The sequence below is a fragment of the Onychomys torridus genome, chromosome 6, assembly GCF_903995425.1.
Source record: "Onychomys torridus chromosome 6, mOncTor1.1, whole genome shotgun sequence".
Taxonomy (NCBI): domain Eukaryota; kingdom Metazoa; phylum Chordata; class Mammalia; order Rodentia; family Cricetidae; genus Onychomys; species Onychomys torridus.
In genome coordinates, this window is record NC_050448.1 from 6,906,461 (window position 1) to 6,925,941 (window position 19,481).

The following is a 19,481-nucleotide window of genomic DNA, read 5'->3' on the forward strand; positions in this document are numbered from 1 at the left end:
TCAAGATAGCTATATCAAAATCTGTTTGTCTAGATACTAGTAACCTGATGGTGCACTCTCTGATGATTTACAGAAAAATGAAAATGAAAATGAAATTTAAATGCCTTATTTATACCTCATGAGGAGATCTATGACCTTTCCATCCCTGGGCTGACAGACGCAGCAGCAAAGCTGTGCATGCTCCTTAGAGAAGACAAGCACTCGGAAGGAACAGTCCATGGCTGCTGCTTCATAAAAGAACGCTTGGACTGCACAACAGAGATTCAGCATAAAGTACTAAGCACTATGGCAAGGGAAAGCAGTCCACCGTTAGGTATTCTATTCTGATATGCTACTGCATTAATGACATAATCACAGAAATGTCAATCCCAGTCACCACATACGTGACACAGTGAACAGGCTGCAGGGCAGTCACAAGGAAAGCTATTTGGGAAAATCTGTTCTCTATTTCAAGGCATTGAAACCTTCCAAATTAAACTTATATATATTTACAGGGATTAAATTTTTAAAATGTCACTTATGGAGTTTCATTTTTCCATTTTCTAGTAAATTATACTCATCATTCAAATTTATATTATTATTCATACAATAACAAAGAGTTATGCTAGCCACTAAAGACTACGTACCATCTCGACTGTGAGTCCTGAGTACAGGGCATTTCCTTTGAGACCAATAGCAGCTACCCTGAAATAGAACCACGGAGCTGTAACAGTCAGCCCCATAACACCTACCTAGATGGGTCCTATAAGGATTAAAGAAAATGGCAGGCATAAAAGCTTGTATTACAGTGCCAAGTGAAAGATTGTTATTCTATCTTTAAATGCTGTTTTTCTTTACTTTTTATAAATTGATGGGAATGGACTAACTATGAGTGAGATTCAAATTTTCCTTTATTACTATTTCTATATTAGGATAGACTAATTACTATAAAAACAATTCTATCCTCTCTCTCTCTCTCTCTCTCTCTCTCTCTCTCTCTCTCTCTCTCACTCTATCTCTGTCTCTTTGTCTCTCTCCTTTGCTCTCCCTCACCCAGAGGATTGAACCTGGAGCCTCTTACATACTAGACAAATGTGTTCTCATTCTTACTGAGCCACATCCACAAAAGTACATTAGAGCCCTCTACCTTTTATTTTGAGACAGCATCTCAGTAAGTTACCCAAGCTGGCCCGGACTCACTCTGTGGACCAGAACGGCCTTGAATTTTCAATCCTCTGCCTCAGCCTGTCCCAGAGTGGCTGGGACGACAAGCCTAAACTACCAGGCCTGGTTGAGAGTTCCCTTCAATCCCCAATGGGAGAAAATATAGTAAGACCACACTAAGGAGCGCTTCATGGGCAGGCACAGAAGTTATTCCTGCCTACCTTCCACAAAAGCCTGCAAGTGTCTATGAAATTCCTGTCATGTTCCCAGTGGGTAAAACCTTAATTTTTCAAAAGGAAGTGATTCATAATATAAAAATCTAATTTTAAGTTCTATAAAATTAAAAAGCTGTTCATCCAAAAGCCTCTTAAAGCCTCCCCAATCTCAGTGAATAAGGTTGGCAAAGTCCTGAGGTGCTCTCCAGATCAAATTTTCTAATAAATTAAATCACTGTAATAGTGGTCAAGACTAATATTGGGAGCAATAAGGAAATAATTTGATAGTTTAAAATTATTTGATTGCACTTTCTAATTAGAAGTGGCAGGACTCCTTCTCACTGTCCTATTTCCATAGGCACCAGTCAAGAACTGTGGGTAAAATAATCTCACCTCCTGAAACACTTTGAGTATCGATCGCAGCTGCTTCCAGCTTTACTGGGATCCTTTAAGTGCTCCTGAATGTTTGCCGGGAGTATTTGACCCTCTCGGTGTGCAACAGGATGAATTTTTGAAGACAGGGTTTCTCTGTAACGGTCCTGGCTGTCCTGGAACTCACTCTGTAGCCCAGGATGACCTTGAACTCACCGAGACCCGCCTGCCTCTGCTCCTGAGTGTTGAGATTAAAGGCATGTACCACCACCGCCTGGCTGGAGTTGGACATTTTAAAGATTTATAAATACAAGAGTGACAGTGAAGAAGAGTTCACTGGGACCTACGGATACAGGCTTGTGACTTCAGAGCTTCCTTTGGAGGACCAGTGTGGAGAAGATACTTAGCAACATTGTACCTTCAGCAGCAGGACCTGGGGCTTATTACTTCACCATTCCCACACAGGAAACATTTACTGACTTTAAAGGAGCATACCAGGGAAGGACAGGCAACTCAACATTTAAGTCAAAGTAGAATATTATAGAAGTGTACTCCCATTTTAACAGTTCCTTTTTTCTACAAGCAGTTAAATATTCATCTGGTCTCTATTTTCAAAGTCAGTGAACATGTTTGATCAGAAAAATCTTCATTTTCATATCAATAGTTATATCAAAATATTCTAATTTTAATATAATATTTTATTTACTTTTTGGTAATTTTGTCCATGTTTATAATGAATTTTGATAATATCCATCCCTACTGTCCACCCCAGACATGCTCTCATCTACCTTGATGCTTCTTGGCATCCTTTTTAATTTTCTTCTTCAAAGCTCACCGAGTCCCACTAGAACTACTCACAAGCACATGGTTTGTGATCATCCATTGGAGCGTCAGCAACTGAAGAAAACTTGACTGCCCCTCCCCAGCAATCATCAACCGCCAAGGGTGCCTCGGCCAGGGCGGGAATGTTGACTGGCTTGATCTTGTGTGGGTCTGGTGCAGGCACCACAGCTGCTGTGAGTTCATGATGCAATGGCCCTGTCACGCCTGGCATCAGCAGCCCCTCTTCCACAACGTTCCCTGGGCCTCACTGGGTGGGAATGAGCCAGATGTCCCTTCCAGTTCTGCGTGTCCCATCTTCACTTATTCTCTGCACACTGATCAGTCTGTGTTAACTACTACCAACAAAAATCTTCCGTTGAGGGCTGAGAGCTGTACTAATTGACAAATATAAAGGTTGATATTTAGAAGAGAGTTTAATACTATTTCTTTTAGCATTTAGGCATCTGTACTGGCCTGCCCTTGGAGTTCTAACAGGATATATCCTCACTGCAGCCACTAAGAGCACCTCCTGTGCACATGCCCTACTATTTCCTTATTTTTTAAAAAAAGGTGCCTTGCCCACCTCCCGTCTCTCTCTTCTCTTCCTTCACTCTCGTCCCCAGGGACAGGTCTCTGCCCCCTTCTCTCCCCTCTCCTCAATAAACCTCCCACATGGGCCCTGTTGTATGGTGACTCCTTCCCAACATTTTTAAAATACAACAATGACCATCTAGCAAAATTATAGTAGTAGTTTCTCTCCTAGGGCCGATGGCCTTGCCAGCCATGAGTTCTTGGCTAAGTTTATAGTACCAAGCATGAGTGGGCCTTATATCCAATCAGAAAGTGGTTGGTTATCTTTCTCCCAGTTCACAGCTGGGTAAGAATGTTGGTGACATTTCTCCCCCAGAAGCCTGCATAGTGCCATTCAGAACTAAGAAAGCCAGCCAGAAGAGAAGAAGCTTCAGAGTCAGTACCAGCTTGATTTCTTTATGTCCTGTAACCAAAGTGTATGACATTTCCAGCAATAAGGTCTTAGCATCCAATTCTGGTGGGCGACCAAATGCAGGGGCCTATGTTGTTTGGGAATCTGTTATTCTCTGAGTAATAACTTGAAGGGAAATAACCTTCATTTGGCACAAGGATTTTCTTTGATAACTTATAGCTTGTAAGAGAAGCATTATCCCTCTCATGTGGACAGGGTAACTACAAACCTGTGTGTGTGTGTGTGTGTGTGTGTGTGTGTGTGTGTGTGTGAAAGCTTCTACTATGATAGATGACCATGTGACTTTTTCAGCATCCTTAGTGTTGGTTATAACTGCCCACATCCCATCCTCTGCCAAACTTGCCCTGCATTGTTTCCATCGCCCTCCATACTACCTGTGTTCTGTATCTCTCCCTTGAGGTCTACACACACACACACACACACACACACACACACACACACACATACTCACACTCACACTCACACACACCAACAATGGCTCCTTTCTAGTTTCCTGGCTTCTCCTTGTCCACACACTATGGAAACCAGTGTGAAGGGTCCTTAAAAAGCTAAACACAGAACTACCATATTACCCAGCTATGCTATTCCTGGATATATAGCCAAAGGATCCTATATCCACAGAAGTGCTTGTTTATCCATATTCGTTGCCACTCTATTGACAATATGAAGGCAATTGCACCAACCTAAATAATATCCATCAACTGATGAATGGGTAATGAAAATGTAGCATCTATACACAATGAAATTTTATACAGCTATAAAAAAATGAAATTATGGAATTTGTGAGTAAATGAATGGAACTAGAAAAAGAATTCTATTGAATGAGGTAGCCCAGACTCAGAAACAAAAATACTGAATGTTCTCTCTTAAAATATTCTTTTTTTGCCGGGCAGTGGTGGCGCATGCCTTTAATCCCAGCACTCGGGAGGCAGAGCCAGGCAGATCTCTGTGAGTTCGAGGCCAGCCTGGGCTACAGAGTGAGTTCCAGGAAAGGCACAAAGCTACACAGAGAAACCCTGTCTCAAAAAAAAAAAAAAATTCTATTTTTTAAAATGGTTTATTTGTCTTAGGGTCTTATAAAAGACAAAGTGAAGCCTACATTAGAATAACCATATACCAGCAAAATTGATAATCAAACAGAAATGAACAATTCCTGTACAAATGCAGTACCCAACCAGAGAAAATAAAGTCCAATTGGACCAAAGAAGAATTATTGAAATCAAATAAATAATAAAAAGTTCCTCATTTAGTGAAGAAGGAGGAGGAGGAAGGCTTCACTGATGAATTCTACCATTTAAAGAATGACCAGTATCTTCCTAGATTATTACAAAAATATTGAAGAAAGAGAAATTCTTCCAAACACAATATATAAGGCTAGTATTGTTCTGATATTAAAACCAAATAAAAATGACTATAGATCAGTACCCTGATGACACAGATTTTTCAACAAAAATATTAGAAAATTAAATACAGCAGCATGTTAAAAACCACCATTATCAAGTAAGATTCATTCCAGAGATGCAAGGATGGCTCAACATATACAAATCAATGAATGTGATACAACCAGTCAACAGAACGAAGACATACTAACCAATGGAAATGTAAATCAGGGCAGTCACATGGAAATCGGTACAGTAGTTCCTCAAGAAAAGCAAAGCAGTATTACCCTGTCATATGATCTAGCTACACTGCTCCTGAGACCATATCAGAAGTACTTTAGATTAACACAACACTTATCTTAAATGCCAATCGGCAGATAAATGAATTTTTAAATGTGGTATATATATCCACAATGCATTTTCATTCAGCTGTAAGGAAAATGAAATTACTTCATTTTTCAGGAGACTAGACAGAATTGGAGATCTTCCTGTTAAACTAAATAAGCCGGACTCCGAAAGAGAAACATCGCACGTTTTCCTCGTATGTGTAACGTAGACGTAACATCCTTGTGACTTGAAAGTAGAACAGGGAAATCTGTGGGAGGAGGAAGGGGTCTAACAGGAGGTAGACGAGGATAAGAAGGGTAATGGGAGAGGAGGAGGAAAGACCATCTTTTCTTTCGTCTGTGGAATCTAGCTGTAACAACGTATTGTCTGAGCGATGGGGGCGGCAAGGCAGAGAGGGTGGAAAAGAGCAAAGCACTTCACACATCTGTGAAAACTTCACAATAGATAGCTACACTAATCTTTAATGCTGATAATTAGGAGTGCTATCAGGACGGCTTCTGCTGCCGAGTCTCAAGACTTGAGTTCAGTCCCCAGAATCCACATAGTGCAAAGGACTAAAGCCTGAAACTTGTCCTTGGACCGCCACACACGTGCTAGTCTCTGTCTGCGTCTTATTTCTCTGTGTGTGTCCCTATCATATGCTAAATAAATAAATATAAGAATATTTTAAGCAGTTGATGACTAAAAACAAAGCTTATGTGTTAACTTCAATAAATATCACTGTTTGCCAATGATGCAAACACTCGGCCTGAAACCAATTAGAACTAATAAAGCAAATCATCAAGTTAAAAAAGAATGTACAAAATTAGTAGCATTACTATACTCCATCAGCAGACTGTCCAAACTGAAAATGAAGAGAGCCATACCATTTACAACAGATACAGACGCTAAAGGAAATCCCCATCAAAATACTTGAAATCTGAACATTTGCATTCAACCATCTGCATGCAACTAGGAGGCATTATACCACCTGACTTCAAAATGGACCGTCGGGCTGTGGCTGTAGAAGAGCACTGTATTGGCATAAAAGCAGACAGAATGACCAACGGAACAGAACAGGGAGGTGAAAATCAGTCTGCGTGTCTTCAGCCAGCTCATTGCTGATAAAGGTGCTAAGAAACCACAGTGAAGAAAGGACAGTCTTTTCAATACATACAGTCACAGCCATGACTTCCCTCCTGCTGAGTGGGTTTTGAGGCCCAGTAGACATCTGTTAGTTGCCTCCGACATGTGAGTACCACTTACTGCACAGAGACCTTGCCATGCTGATCATTGTCACGCTTTGTAAATATTGCAGCTGGGTATGAACGTTAGATTGCTTCCCTCTTTGCGCAGCTTGATCAATATAGACTGGAAAAAAGAGATGAGGAACAAATGACACCCTAGTTGTTTAATAAAGCCTCAAGGAATCATATTAGTTTATATTTATCTAAGATCCTACACAATACATTATATATATATATATATATATATATACATACACATACACATATATAGTGCTCCCCCACAAGAACCATGGACTAACAAAAAACTCAGTATCAGGCAAAGAAACTTCCTTTTAAATGGTTGGTCATGTATCCAAGTGACTCCCAAAACAATAGACACTACTACGTAGTCTTGGTTGCCTCTCTGAGGTGGAGCGAGGGCCCTATTGTGGAAACACGGCAGACTTAGGACAAAGAACTCAAGTGATTTGATCTGGATGCAATCTAAAAGCTTCTTTCCTGTGGTCTAGCCTCTGTGCTACCAGAAAATAAAATTTTCATTTTTAATGAAGTATGTAGGCTGAATTTTTCCTAGATCGTTCCATTAACCAGTTACCAAATAATGTAATTACACTGAGTAGTATATGAAATGTTGCTCTATTCCTTTCCGGAGAGCAGTATGGGGCAGGTTCAAAGTCTAAAAGATTGTGCAGTCCTAGAAAAACAAAACACAGAATGGATATTTCAGGACCCAATGCAAAGACAACCCATATTCTCATTTGTACTTTATAGTAATAATCATTTTTCCTTAGGGTTACAATAATTTTCTTCAAGCATTAATCCTTCTGGAAATTTTTTCTTTCCTTCATTTTTTTGTTTTGTCTTGTTCTGAGAAAAGATCTCTCTCATGTAGCCAAGGCTGTCCTTGAACTTGTTCCTCCTGCTGCATATACCTCCTAAGTGGTGGAATCACAAACATGTACCCCCATGCCGAGCTAGAAAATTCATTTCTTTCTTATTCATGAATTGTGTAAGCAGGCTGCTCACTCACCCACTCCCTTAGGCATCGCTAGGATGGAGAGCATGTAGACAAAAGAATGACCTGGGTTGATTCCCAGTGGAAAGGAGTCTGCTCCCCTGCAAATACACACAAGAAGGCCTGAATGCACGGCCTGAAGCAGGGTGCCAAGGGCGCAGATCTGCCAATGAGCAGATCAAGCTGCCGCATGAAAACCACACTTCTGCCACTTGCAGAAAAGCTGGTGAGTGTTCTTGGGCATGTGCCTTACTACCCCTGCTGTGAGATGGTTTCCCAAGCTACCCTGCCAGCAGTCACTTAAACTGCCAGCAATTGGAAAAGAAAGGGGCTAGAGAGTGTTTTCTCCTATCCTGTCCTGACTGTGATCTTGCTAATGTCTTTCTAGAAGCAAACTGGAAGATTAAATACCTTCACTAATTTTTTTCAGGCAGAATTTAAGACAAAATGCCTACCTCCGGGCTAATCAGAAAGACCAATGGGAAGCCTCCTAGGTGTTAGAAACTGATAGACAGACCTTTGTCCTCCCCTCAAATATATTTAAGTGAAGTGCTAATACACAGTGTCTAAGACTAAGACTATATTTGGAGATGGACTCTTCAAAAGGAGGTCTAGGTTAAAATCAGATCTATGGTGGACCAGTCCAATGGGAGTGGAATCATAAGAAGGAGATTAAGATCATAAAAGATGGCTGGGAATGTAGCACGGGTATCAGGCATGTACCTCACACTCAGGAGGCACTGGATCCAATCCCAACATCACACACACACACACACACACACACACACACACACACACACACACTCACACACACACTAACACATATACATACACACACATGCACACACACTCACACACACACACACTCGCACACAGAAAGAGACTCATAAAAAGAAAGAAAAGAAAAGAAAAGAAAGACAGTTTTTTGAAGACACAGGGAGGAAAAGGCCATGTCCAAGAGAAAGAGGGAGGCCTCAGAAGATACTAACACTGCTGGCACCTCAGTCTTGTCCTCCTGCCTCCAGAGCTGGGAGAATGAATCTTTGTTGTTCTGGCCAGTTGCCCTGTGGTCCTCTCTAATGCTAGCCCTAGCTAATTAATACAGGAGCCATGGGGAAATGTACAGAGACAACCAAACCAAACTAGTGGGAATTCATGAACTGTGAACCAGTAGCTGTGGAGCCTCCAAGGTACTGGACTAGGCCCTCTGCATAGGCGAGACAGTTGTTTAGCTTGAACTGTTTAAGGAGCCCCTGGCAGTGGGATCAGGATCTGTCCCTGGTGTATGAGCAGGCTTTTTGGAGCCCAGTGCCTATGGTAGGCTTATACAGCATTATAATACTTAAACAGCATTAGTACATGGGGAGGGGCTTAAACCTGCCTCAGCTGAAAGTGCCAAGCTCTGCTGACTCCCCACGGGAGACCTTGCCTTGGAGGAGGTGGGAATGGGCAGTGGGCTAGGGGGAGGAGTAGGGGGCTGAAGGAGGGAGGAGACAGGGATCTGTGGCTGATATGTAAAATGAATAGAAAATTTCTTAGTAATTAAAAAAAATACAGGAGCCAACAGCTTAAATAAACAGTAAAGCCAAGTTCTGTCCTTACACCCGAGGTCTGCAGCATCCTTCCTCTCCTCCATGTCATTCACACACATGTTCATGTGGCTTCATATCCACTTAGTCCATAACAGCCCTCCCAGGGCTGGTTCCAGCTCTGAGCACATAGGAGAGCAACACTGAAGGAACTATTTCTCTTACTGAAGACCAGGAGTCTTTATTCATCTGCATCTCTGAATTCCAGACTTGTTGCCAACATTGCCATGATTAGGCTTCCAAATCATGGTCCAGGACTGAGCACCCAGATCCTACCACAGTCAAGGGCAACTCCATCTGAGTAACATCTAACAGCTCCATTCTACAACCCTTTTTGGTGCCCTGCACTTGGAAAAGCAATGTTATGACAATCTAAGATAAAAGAGAACATTCTGCATCATAAGAAGCATCACTCTTTTTTATAGACAGTATAGATGATCATAGAGGTCATGTGAAGTCACTGAGGAATGGAACAAGCAATGACTAAGTTCGATTAGGGTATACTTAATTTAAAATCAACGTAATGGAAACTCATGGGCTTGAAGAGTTAGTATTGTGAAGATGGCTATTCTGCAAAGCCAGCCCACAGATCCAATAGAATCACCATAAAAATCACAATATCATTCTTCACAGAAATATAAATGAGCAATCTTAAACTCTGTGTAGAAGCACAAAATATCCCACACAGCCAAAGCAATCCTGATCATAAAGAAACCATACCAATTTCAAGTTATACTACAGAGCCATAGTCATAAAAAACAGCATGGTATCAGTATAAGAACAGACCAGTGTGGGGGCATAATAGAGGACCCAGAAATAATTTCACATAGCTACAGTCACCTGAGTTTTTACAAAGATGCCAAAAACACATATTAACTGGACATTCACGTGTAGAAAAATGAAGCTAGATCCCTATCTCTAACCCTGGATGAAAAGCAACTACAAATAGATCCAAGGCCTTTAAGAAAGACCTGCAGCTCCGACATCATTCGAGGGGAAATTAGGGGAAAGACTTTAAGGTATCAGCATACACAAGCATTTCCTGACTAAGACTCCAGTCACTCGACAATGCCCACAACTGACAAGTGGGACTTCATGAGATTAAAAACCTTCTCACAGCACATTGTGAAGCAAGCAAGTGAAGAGACCAAACAGGGTACAGAATGGTAGAAAATCCTCACTATCGGTACAGCCGACAAAACTGGTATTTAAAATATACAACGAACTCAGGCTACATAATGAGAAATCAAAGAGCCCAATCAATAAACAGACTACTGAAATGGACAGATAATCCTCAAAAGATGAAATACAAGCAGCCAATTAAACATGAAAACATGCTCAACTTCACTAGCCATCAGATAAATTTCCACTGAGACTCCATCTCACCCAAATCAGAATGGCGGCCATCAAGAAAAAAAATAAGAGCCAACGCTGGCAAGGATGTGGACAAAGAGGAATATGCACTGCTGGTGGGAATGTAAAATTGCCCAGACATTATGAAAGTCAGTATGGAGGTCACTCAAAACATACTAAAAATGGAAGTACTGTGTGAACCAGCTGTGCCATTTCCCAGTGTTCACAGAAACACTTGCAAATCGATGTTCACAGTAGCACTATTCACACTAGCTAGAGGATAAAAACAAGCTCTGCCCAACAACAGAAGACTGGATAAAGAAAAGATGCTATTTTTTGCACAATGGATTTTTGCAGGAAAATGCATGTGACTGGAGATGAATCATAAATTGTTGATGTCATGAAGGAAGAACAAAAGGATTCACAAGAGACAAAAAGTGCAAAGTAGGGCACAAAGTGAGGGCATGTGTGGGGTGAGATAGTCACAGTATAGGATATACTTGTATGAGAATGGCACATGTAGGTCGCCTGAGAGAGGCAGCCCTGGTGGCCTGGACTGACCAGCTCAGCTACCACCCAGGCCTGTCCTGGGCCTTAAGTTAGGCCACCCTAACATCTACCCCATCTAGGACCCGCTGGGACTGGTGAAGGGATTGGTCCTGAGGAACGATAACCACAGGATCTCCATGACTTAGGGTGGCTGTGGGATATCCCAGAGGTTTATCTGTGAGGATCCAGTGATTATCATGGACCAGAAACCAGAGGCCTTGAACCAGACTCATTCTAATGAACATTTGCAAGTATGTATACTGTGGACACACCGAGGCTCCCAAGGACACCGGTAAAAATGAAGAGATTGGAGAGGCAGGAAAGATGAAGGAGAGAAGAGAGTGTGTGTGTGTGTGTGTGTGTGTGTGTGTGTGTGTGTGTGTGTTTGCTTGATGTGTGTGTGTGTGTGTTTGCTTGATGTGTGTGTGTGTGTGTGTGTGTGTGTGTGTGTTTGCTTGATGTGTGTGTGTGTGTTTGCTTGATGTGTGTGTGTGTGTGTTTGCTTGATGTGTGTGTGTGTGCGTGTGTGTGTGTGTGTGTGTGTGTGTTTGCTTGATGTGTGTGTGTGTGTGTGTGTGTGTGTGTGTGTGTGTTTGCTTGATGTGTGTGTGTGTGTGTGTGTGTGTGTGTGCGTGTGTGTGTGTGTGTTTGCTTGATGTGTGTGTGTGTGTGTGTGTGTGTGTGTTTGCTTGATGTGTTGTGTGTGTGTGTGTGTGTGTGTGTTTGCTTGATGTGTGTGTGTGTGTGCGTGTGTGTTTGGGCTCGGTTTGGTCTGATTGTTTTTCTTAATTTTCATTTAGGATGCTGATGCAGGGGGAGGATATGGAAGACTGGAAAGTGAGTGGAATTGGAGTGCATGATGTGACATTCCCAAAAATCCAATAAAGAGAATTTGTTAAATATATTTTAAAATGGCCCATGTAACACTGCAAAATGAAAAAATCAACTTCTTGCTTTTTACCTTGTTAATGCTCTCAAAATATAATGTTGATAATGATATACTGTTTTGTTGGGTTCCCCACTGTTACATAACTCCAATCTGTTGATTTTCTTATTGGTTATAGATAGTCTTGCCAGGGGAACTTCTTATTCGTATAAATATATATGGACTTTTAATAAAATATGCTTTTATGCTATTTTTAGAAAAATGAGGTATCTCTAGACATACTTTTTATTCAATCTTCAAGACTCCTTCAGAAGAAAAAGTTGTAGGAAAAGAATAAACGTCCTTTAAATTTTGAGATGGTTCTTTTTTTAATCTGTTACAAGTGTGGTTGTGGCCTATTTAAAATGGGAAGCTCTGAGTGAGGGCCGGGCCCTAGCAAGAACAGTATGTGAGCAAATGTAATTTAAAGAAACATTTTGCACAGCGGAATTCGTCTCCTGTCACCTGTGATCCAGAGGTAAGGATGCTTGGGGGAAGGGGTGGAGCTGAGAAAGATTCTTATTGCTAAAGGCTTTTCCCAGTAGTGGGAGAAGAAAAGCATGTGTCCTTCTTTTACAAATAATTCAGTTCAGGTGGCTCAGAGCATTTTAAATAGATGTAGATATATAGATATATCACCAATTTCTATTCATCAGTAGGCTGACTATCTAACTCAAGTAGAGAAAATGACACCTTGAAAGACAGAATTTTTATTTTTATCTGAAGACAGGCTCAGAGTTCAGGTAGCTGTTTACAAACTTTCTTCAGTTAATTGGATTTCTCAACGTGAAATAGTATTTTCAAAACTAATTAAATTTTGTTCTAATGAATATTTAAGACTAAAATATGTTATCTTTGCTGTACAGCATATAGATTTTTAAATCATCCATAAAGGTAATTATATTTTTTACATTCTCAAAGTCTTACCCTATTACTGCTGCTAAGTTGGTTGCTTGCTTCTTCTCAGGCCATGATTGAAGAAGCCATCACCAGAGCCGAGGCTTTCTCAGTTATGTACACACCCTTCGCAACAAAAATGAGGGCTGAGAAAATAGAAAAGGTGAAAGAGGTGTTCGTCAGAACTCACCCTGCGTACGTGGACTGTATCTACACAGGTAAGGCTGTGGTCTCGTGCAGGTGGCTGAGGCTGGCTGCCATGGCAACCATCACTGTACCCTTTGGGCCTTGTTTGTTGCTTCTGCTCACAGGTGGAAACTCTAATCTAAAGAATTCAAATGTGAACTTATTTCTAAGACGTTAAGTAGTGCTAGCTTTCGTTCCAACACAATATGCCTTGTGTGGTCGCAATTTTAGATGTTTTAAAGAATAAATGTAGAAACTTTCAAGGTTTTAAAAGAAAAAAAAATGAAGTAAAGACCTGTGACAAAAAGCTACCTTTCTCCCAGTCCCTTTCCATACTCCGAACAATTAGTATTTTCCTGAAGATGGGGGTTTTTTTACCCAAGGCATGCGGCTTGAGTTTCCTATCCACCATCCATCTACCTTACCCATTGGCCTCTCTTTCTTTTTCTAGATAACCAAGGGCACCTGCTTAAATTACTTTTCTTAAGGGAGGGAAAGGTTTATTTTGGCTCATGGTTCAAGAGATAAAATCCAACTTAAAAGGAAGAACTAGGGCCCGATGTGATGTGTGTGCAATAAACCTCAAGGTCCTCCTCTCCTCCCAGTTTCTCACTTCTCCAGCTAAGCTTCACCTCCTAAAAGTTTCACAGCCTCCCAAAACATCACCACCAGATGGAGACCATGTGTGCAAACACATATTCCTGTGGAGGATGCCTCACATATGAATCCCAGCAGTTCGGCAGAGGACACAGCATTGGGATCCCTGTCTTCTTTCTTTTTCATTTCTAAAGTCTCTTGCTTTTGTTCACTCACTCCAACATATTTTTCCTAATCACTATGTACCAAGGATTGCTTTGGATTAAGATGGGTTTTATACACACACACCAAACAAAAATATGCTCAACAATGGCTACAAGATAAAGCAAGGCTTCCAAAGGTATGCACCTGGTGTTCCAGTATCAAATTAAGAAATAATCTTTTCTCTCTTTCCTTTCCCTGGGGCTGGGGCTTTGATTTATGAGGTTAATAACAAGTCTATTATTGATCACGTTTAAAGATTCAGGTACTCCACATTTGTCCTCTTGTTCTCATAACTGAAGAGAAAAGATGATCTACATTAGAAACAAACAGTAACAAGGAAAGACGAATAGCTCGTTGAACGTCCCCTGCCAGACTGATGACAGCAGGCCTCAGATGTGGACCCAGTCCCAGCCCTTGAGCCACAGGCTTCTAGACTGCTGGTCTTTATCCATAATGCCCTAGGTACTTGAGAGGAAAGATAATAAAGCCAACTATTGACAGCTGAATCAAAAATCCCTAAAGACCAGGGAGAATTTGAAAAGAAAAAAGAAGAAGCGAATGTGGAATTCAGGCTACAGTGCCAGTTGATACTGGTGTATTGAGTTCAAACACTCTCTTAAGCATTCAAAAAAGGGCCCAAGGAAATGGCTCTGCAAGAAAAAGCAGTCAGTGCACAAGTCCCACAACCCATGGAAAATCAGGGCATGGCAGCAAGTGTCTAAAATTCCAGCAGGGCTCTGATGATACACACAGAGGTGACAAGAGACTCCCCCTCCACCCAGAGAGCTTCCAAGTCAGCTAACCAGACACAAGAGAGACTCTGCCTCAAACCAGCTAACCAAACACAAAAGAGATTCTGCCTCAAACCAAGTGGTAGAAGACTCCCACCCATGACTGTCTTCTGCTAACTACACATGTGCTGACATGTGTGCCTCACACACAAACATACATATATGCTCAAAATTCAACCTTTTTTTTTTTTTGATTTTTTGGTTTTTTAAGACAGGGTTTCTCTGAAGCTTTGGAGGCTGTCCAGAAACTCGCTTTGTGGACCAGGCTGGCGTCGAACTCATGGAGATCACCTGCCTCTGTCTCCCAAGTGCTGGGATTAAAGGCGTACACCATCACCGCCCAGTCGAAAATTCAAGTTTTAAAGAAAGATTAAACACAAACAAAAAAGTACATTTTTAAAAATTAGTTAATATTTTTCAGAACTTAGACTTGGTTGTTTGCTATATTTTTTTTAATTATTTCATTATATTTCAAAGATTTTCTTTTTTTTTAAGAGGGTCAATGATTGCACATAAAAGTCATGCCTACTTATCACCAGGGAAAATTGAATCTAGTTCAGCTATTTCCATTCTAATACCTAGAAAACTGCTGGGCAGTGGTGGTGCATGCCTTTAATCCCAGCACTCTAGGACAGGCACCAAAACTACAGAGAAACCCTGTCTCAAAAAACAAAACAACAACAACAACAACAAAAAAAAAAAAAAAAAAAAAAAAAAAACAAAAAAAAAAAACTAGAAAACAGAGGGATTGAGTCATTATGATTGCCAATTTGCCAACTTCTCTTCTGGTGGAATTAGTTTAGTTATAGTTACCCTACTTCCCAGAGAAGTCATGACAATGAATTAATACTTAGGAAGCGTTGTTGCCATTGAGAGTTTAAAAACAATAATAACATTAATGAGCCAGACTCACATCTCCCGTAACTCCATCAAACCTGTTATCAAGATGAATTATGATCTGTTGGCAAGACAATTCATGCTAAAGATCTTATACTTTCGAAGAGAAGATAATTACACATCACTAATGATTGTTTCTATTATTTTTGAATTACTAATTGCTAGCATATGACAGTGTGATGTGAGAACCTAAAGTAGAAAGATAAAGCATCTCAAGGGGGTGTGAGTAGGGAGGCAGTTTAGAGTTTAAATTTCTCTGGGGCTACGAAAGCTCTTTGCTTCTGTGGAGTCTGTGCTTTGAGCAAACAAAATGACTGAACGGTGACATCATTTGCCTCTGGGGCAAAAAAGCAGGGGGTTTCCCCAAAACTTGTTAGCTGGGATGAGGGTGAAACAATTATTAGTAGCCTGTTTCTAGAGGTAATGCAGTTTTGAGACGTGGCTTCTTTACCCCAGCACCTTCAAGATGAGTGTGGTACAGAGCATGGAAAGAACAAAGGTCAGGTTTTCTTCAACACCTCTCCCCAGGAGGTGCAGAACAATACTTAGAATGAACACTAGGATCACGAGTAGCCAGCTAGAATGAGTCACACCAAGGAATCACTGTGTTTTCTTGGTGTGTCCCCAAAACAAGCATTTGACTTTCATCTATTTTGTAGATGTTTTCTAATTCGAGACAGTTATCACTGTCTCTCCCCGGAAGTCCCACAGCTGGCTTCACACTTGCAGCCATCCTCCTGCTTCTGTCATTTGAACTGCTGAGACAATCGCTACCACGCCCAGCTGTAGCTGTAAGAAGCTTCTACCCTATTGGAAATGCGATTGTCCACTTATTTCAACAGACATTTGTGCAGCGGCTTTGATGGCACAGTCACATGCAGATATATGAAAAACAAAAGCTGAATCAACACGCTCTACCACTGTGCTCAAGTCATCACTCACCCCTTTCTAATGACTGAAAAACACCCTTCCATGTGTGACCAATGCCATCTTCAGAAACACTCAACATCTTCATACGTTCTTCTCTTTACTTACCACCTACATTTTGGGTGTGTGTGAGTATTTGTGTGCAAGCCCACTAGCAGGTCTATGTGAACGTATGCTCATTTTTGCACTCAGAAGTGTGCAAGTGTGTGCACATTTCAGTGTGTGTGTGTGTGTGTGTGTGTGTAGAAAAGAAATCAACCTGAGGTGTTGTTCCTCAGCAGCCATGTTTTGAGAGTCTCACCAAACAGGCTAAGGCGGATGGTCAGTGTGCCCCATAGATCTTCCTGCCTCTTCCTCTCCAGCACTGGGATTACAGGTGATTATTACCACACATGACTTTTTACATGGGAGGGAACACAGGTCCTTATGCTTGCACAATATGGAATTAGAGAAATGGTCTGAGGAAACACATAGATGAGGTGGTGTGCCAGGAACCTTGCCAGTCATAGGAAGAGGTATCTAGCAAAGCTTTGCTGGAGAAGCTGTTGCTAATAATTAAAACTTGGAGACCAGTACTCTAGACCCAGCCAGTGGAGGCTGGCAGACAAACCTCCACCTCAGAAACTCTGCCCAGCTCTGGGTCACCTTCATAGAGCCTCCCTGGGACAGAGTGCCTTACTCCCTGGTCACAGCAGTGCAGTGAGCCCAGCTGTAGCTGGCAGAGGTGACCATGAGCAGGAAGGTTCCCTGGCCACTAACATGCTTTCTCCAACCCGACTTCTCTGTAAGATATTTCTACATTAAAATTAAAGGCATAGGAGGAAGGTGTAAAAGGAATTCAATCTGAAATAATTTTGGAATTTAAGTCTAGGTTTTCATTTTTTTTCTAAATAAACCAGTTAAATGAGAAATTAGCTTGGCACTGATTTATTATTAGAAAACTCAGTGACCTTCTATGGAAGAGGTCATTTCTATCAGACTGATGAGCAGAGAGTTAAATTTCAGCTTTGTAGCATGCCCAGGCTCCAGCATGCACCAGAAGTCCGGGTACATCCGTTTTTAGATTGGACCCACCAAAATCTTCAAGCCATATTATAATAGAGCTTCATTGTACTGTGTTTTATGGAGGAAAAATTACTGATTTTTTTATAGCATAGCTATCCATTTTTCTTATTTAAGAAAACATCCAGTTTGATTCATGTGGTGTAGTCGGGGTATATAAAACAAATAATAATTCACCAGCCCTGGAATTATTATGCTTTCATTTATAAAGATTTTGCTTGTGATTTTTATTCATATATTCCAATGAAATAATGCAATTCCATGCAGTTCTTATTCTTGCATGGCTGTATTTTAATAATAATAAAGTAATACAATAAGCATACCCCTGTCTCCTCTTGATGAAAATATCAAGATTTATTTGCTAAATAAATAAATATTCAGTAATGGATCTGTGCTTAGCCATGTTTAATAGAAAAGTTTTCTGGATCAGATATCAATTACTTTAACACTTAAGTGGATAGAGTCATATTTTGTCTTTCCTGTGCACTGTAACTCCCAGGAGTAAATACGTATGTACAGAGGAATAATATATTGTTTTTAAATAGACCTTTAAAAATTGCTTCTCACTGGAATTTATAAGTTTGTTTTTGCACAGCCATCATTTACCAGTAAGGATAATGTATTCTTATTTTCTCTAAAATGTAAAGTCCAAATTCCTCATTTTTTTTTATTCCTTCCTTAAATCATATAATTTTATCATGATCAAGAGTTTTCCGGATCAGAATGTCTTCCTCTTTGTAACCAGCTTTCACAAACTGAAAAAGTTATGGAATTAAAGAGCCCGCATCCCCAACATTGTTAGGAAAATGTTGCAGTTTGTGATCATGAGGACAAATCACTGGTATTTCTACAGAGTTCTCCATAGAACTAGAGAACCACTCCCAAAGTGGTTCCCAACACTGCCTGGAAGTCTGGATTGTTGACACAGTGTTGATCTTTCCTGGTGTGGCATGGTGTCCGGACAGCGCTGTAACTGAAGTGAATGCTTCCCAGCCACAGTCCGTGCATCCCCTGCGGCAGCAGTCCGTGTGTCGCCTGCATCGGCTTCGGTTGTTTCTGCCTCTTTTCTACCTCGCCTGAGCCTCACCTCAACTCCACTGCAGCTTCTCTAATGCATTTCCTCACGATCTCTGGGCAAAGGTGGACAGCGTTGCTCTCAGAGATATGAGCCATGATCCAAACCTAAGGTGAAGTAGAAACACCTCTGCGGCCTCTGAAGAAGATCAGGCGGGTTGGAGCAGGGTCGCATGGCTGAAATCAGGTGCATGCCTACAGGAGATGTGTATTACAGCTGTTATACCCATAGTGCTCAGCAAAACCATGAAAGGCAGGTCCCCTCAAAGACTGGTTCCCACTCGGAGTTCTCTGGACACGCCCCTCAAATGTATAGCTAGGTCAGTTCCTTGCCGGTGTCAGACTTGGTGCCTTGTCAGGTTCTCAGGTGCCAGACCACCTTAGTCTACACAGAGAGCCCAGCAACCATTGCTAGACATGCAGAGCTCATCTTAGCAGGTATGGAGGCAGTGTGGTGAACACCTATACCAGTTTCTTCTGACTTAACCTAGCCACTTTATATCTCTGACCACTGCCAGCTAATAAAACAGGCACCTGGCCATTCAGATCCATTGTCCAACATTATTCCTAGGGAAATACGCATGGCTGTCTACTCACCATGTAAAAAACTGATAATTGACCAAAGTAAGGTTACCATCAAAGCCCAACTTGGTGACTAATGAGTTGTATTTGTGTTACTTACATGGATATTGGTGGGGGGCTACTTAAAGAAACAAAAATTACTCAAAGAGAGCTGCATCCCCAAAGCCCAACATGAAAGCTGGAAACCTAGGCCATACTTCACAGCCTGCAGGCAGCTCAACAGGTTAGAAGAGTGTCTCTTGCTGGTGGCTCATTTCTTCTGAGTCTTCTTCCAGGTTATTCTCCTGGTCTCTGCCTCTTTAAGGAAGTTTAACTTGTCTAAGAG

At 41.2% G+C, this 19,481-nt stretch overlaps 1 protein-coding gene across 1 annotated transcript in view; it reads left to right on the forward strand.

Moving 5' to 3' along the window:
• Positions 1-19,481, forward strand: part of Spata16 (spermatogenesis associated 16) — a 250,773-nt gene that overhangs the window by 162,183 nt on the left and 69,109 nt on the right. Inside the window, exon 5 of the mRNA XM_036189517.1 lies at positions 12,907-13,054. Coding sequence (XP_036045410.1) covers positions 12,907-13,054 — 148 coding nt within the window. The remainder of the gene's footprint in view (positions 1-12,906; positions 13,055-19,481) is intronic.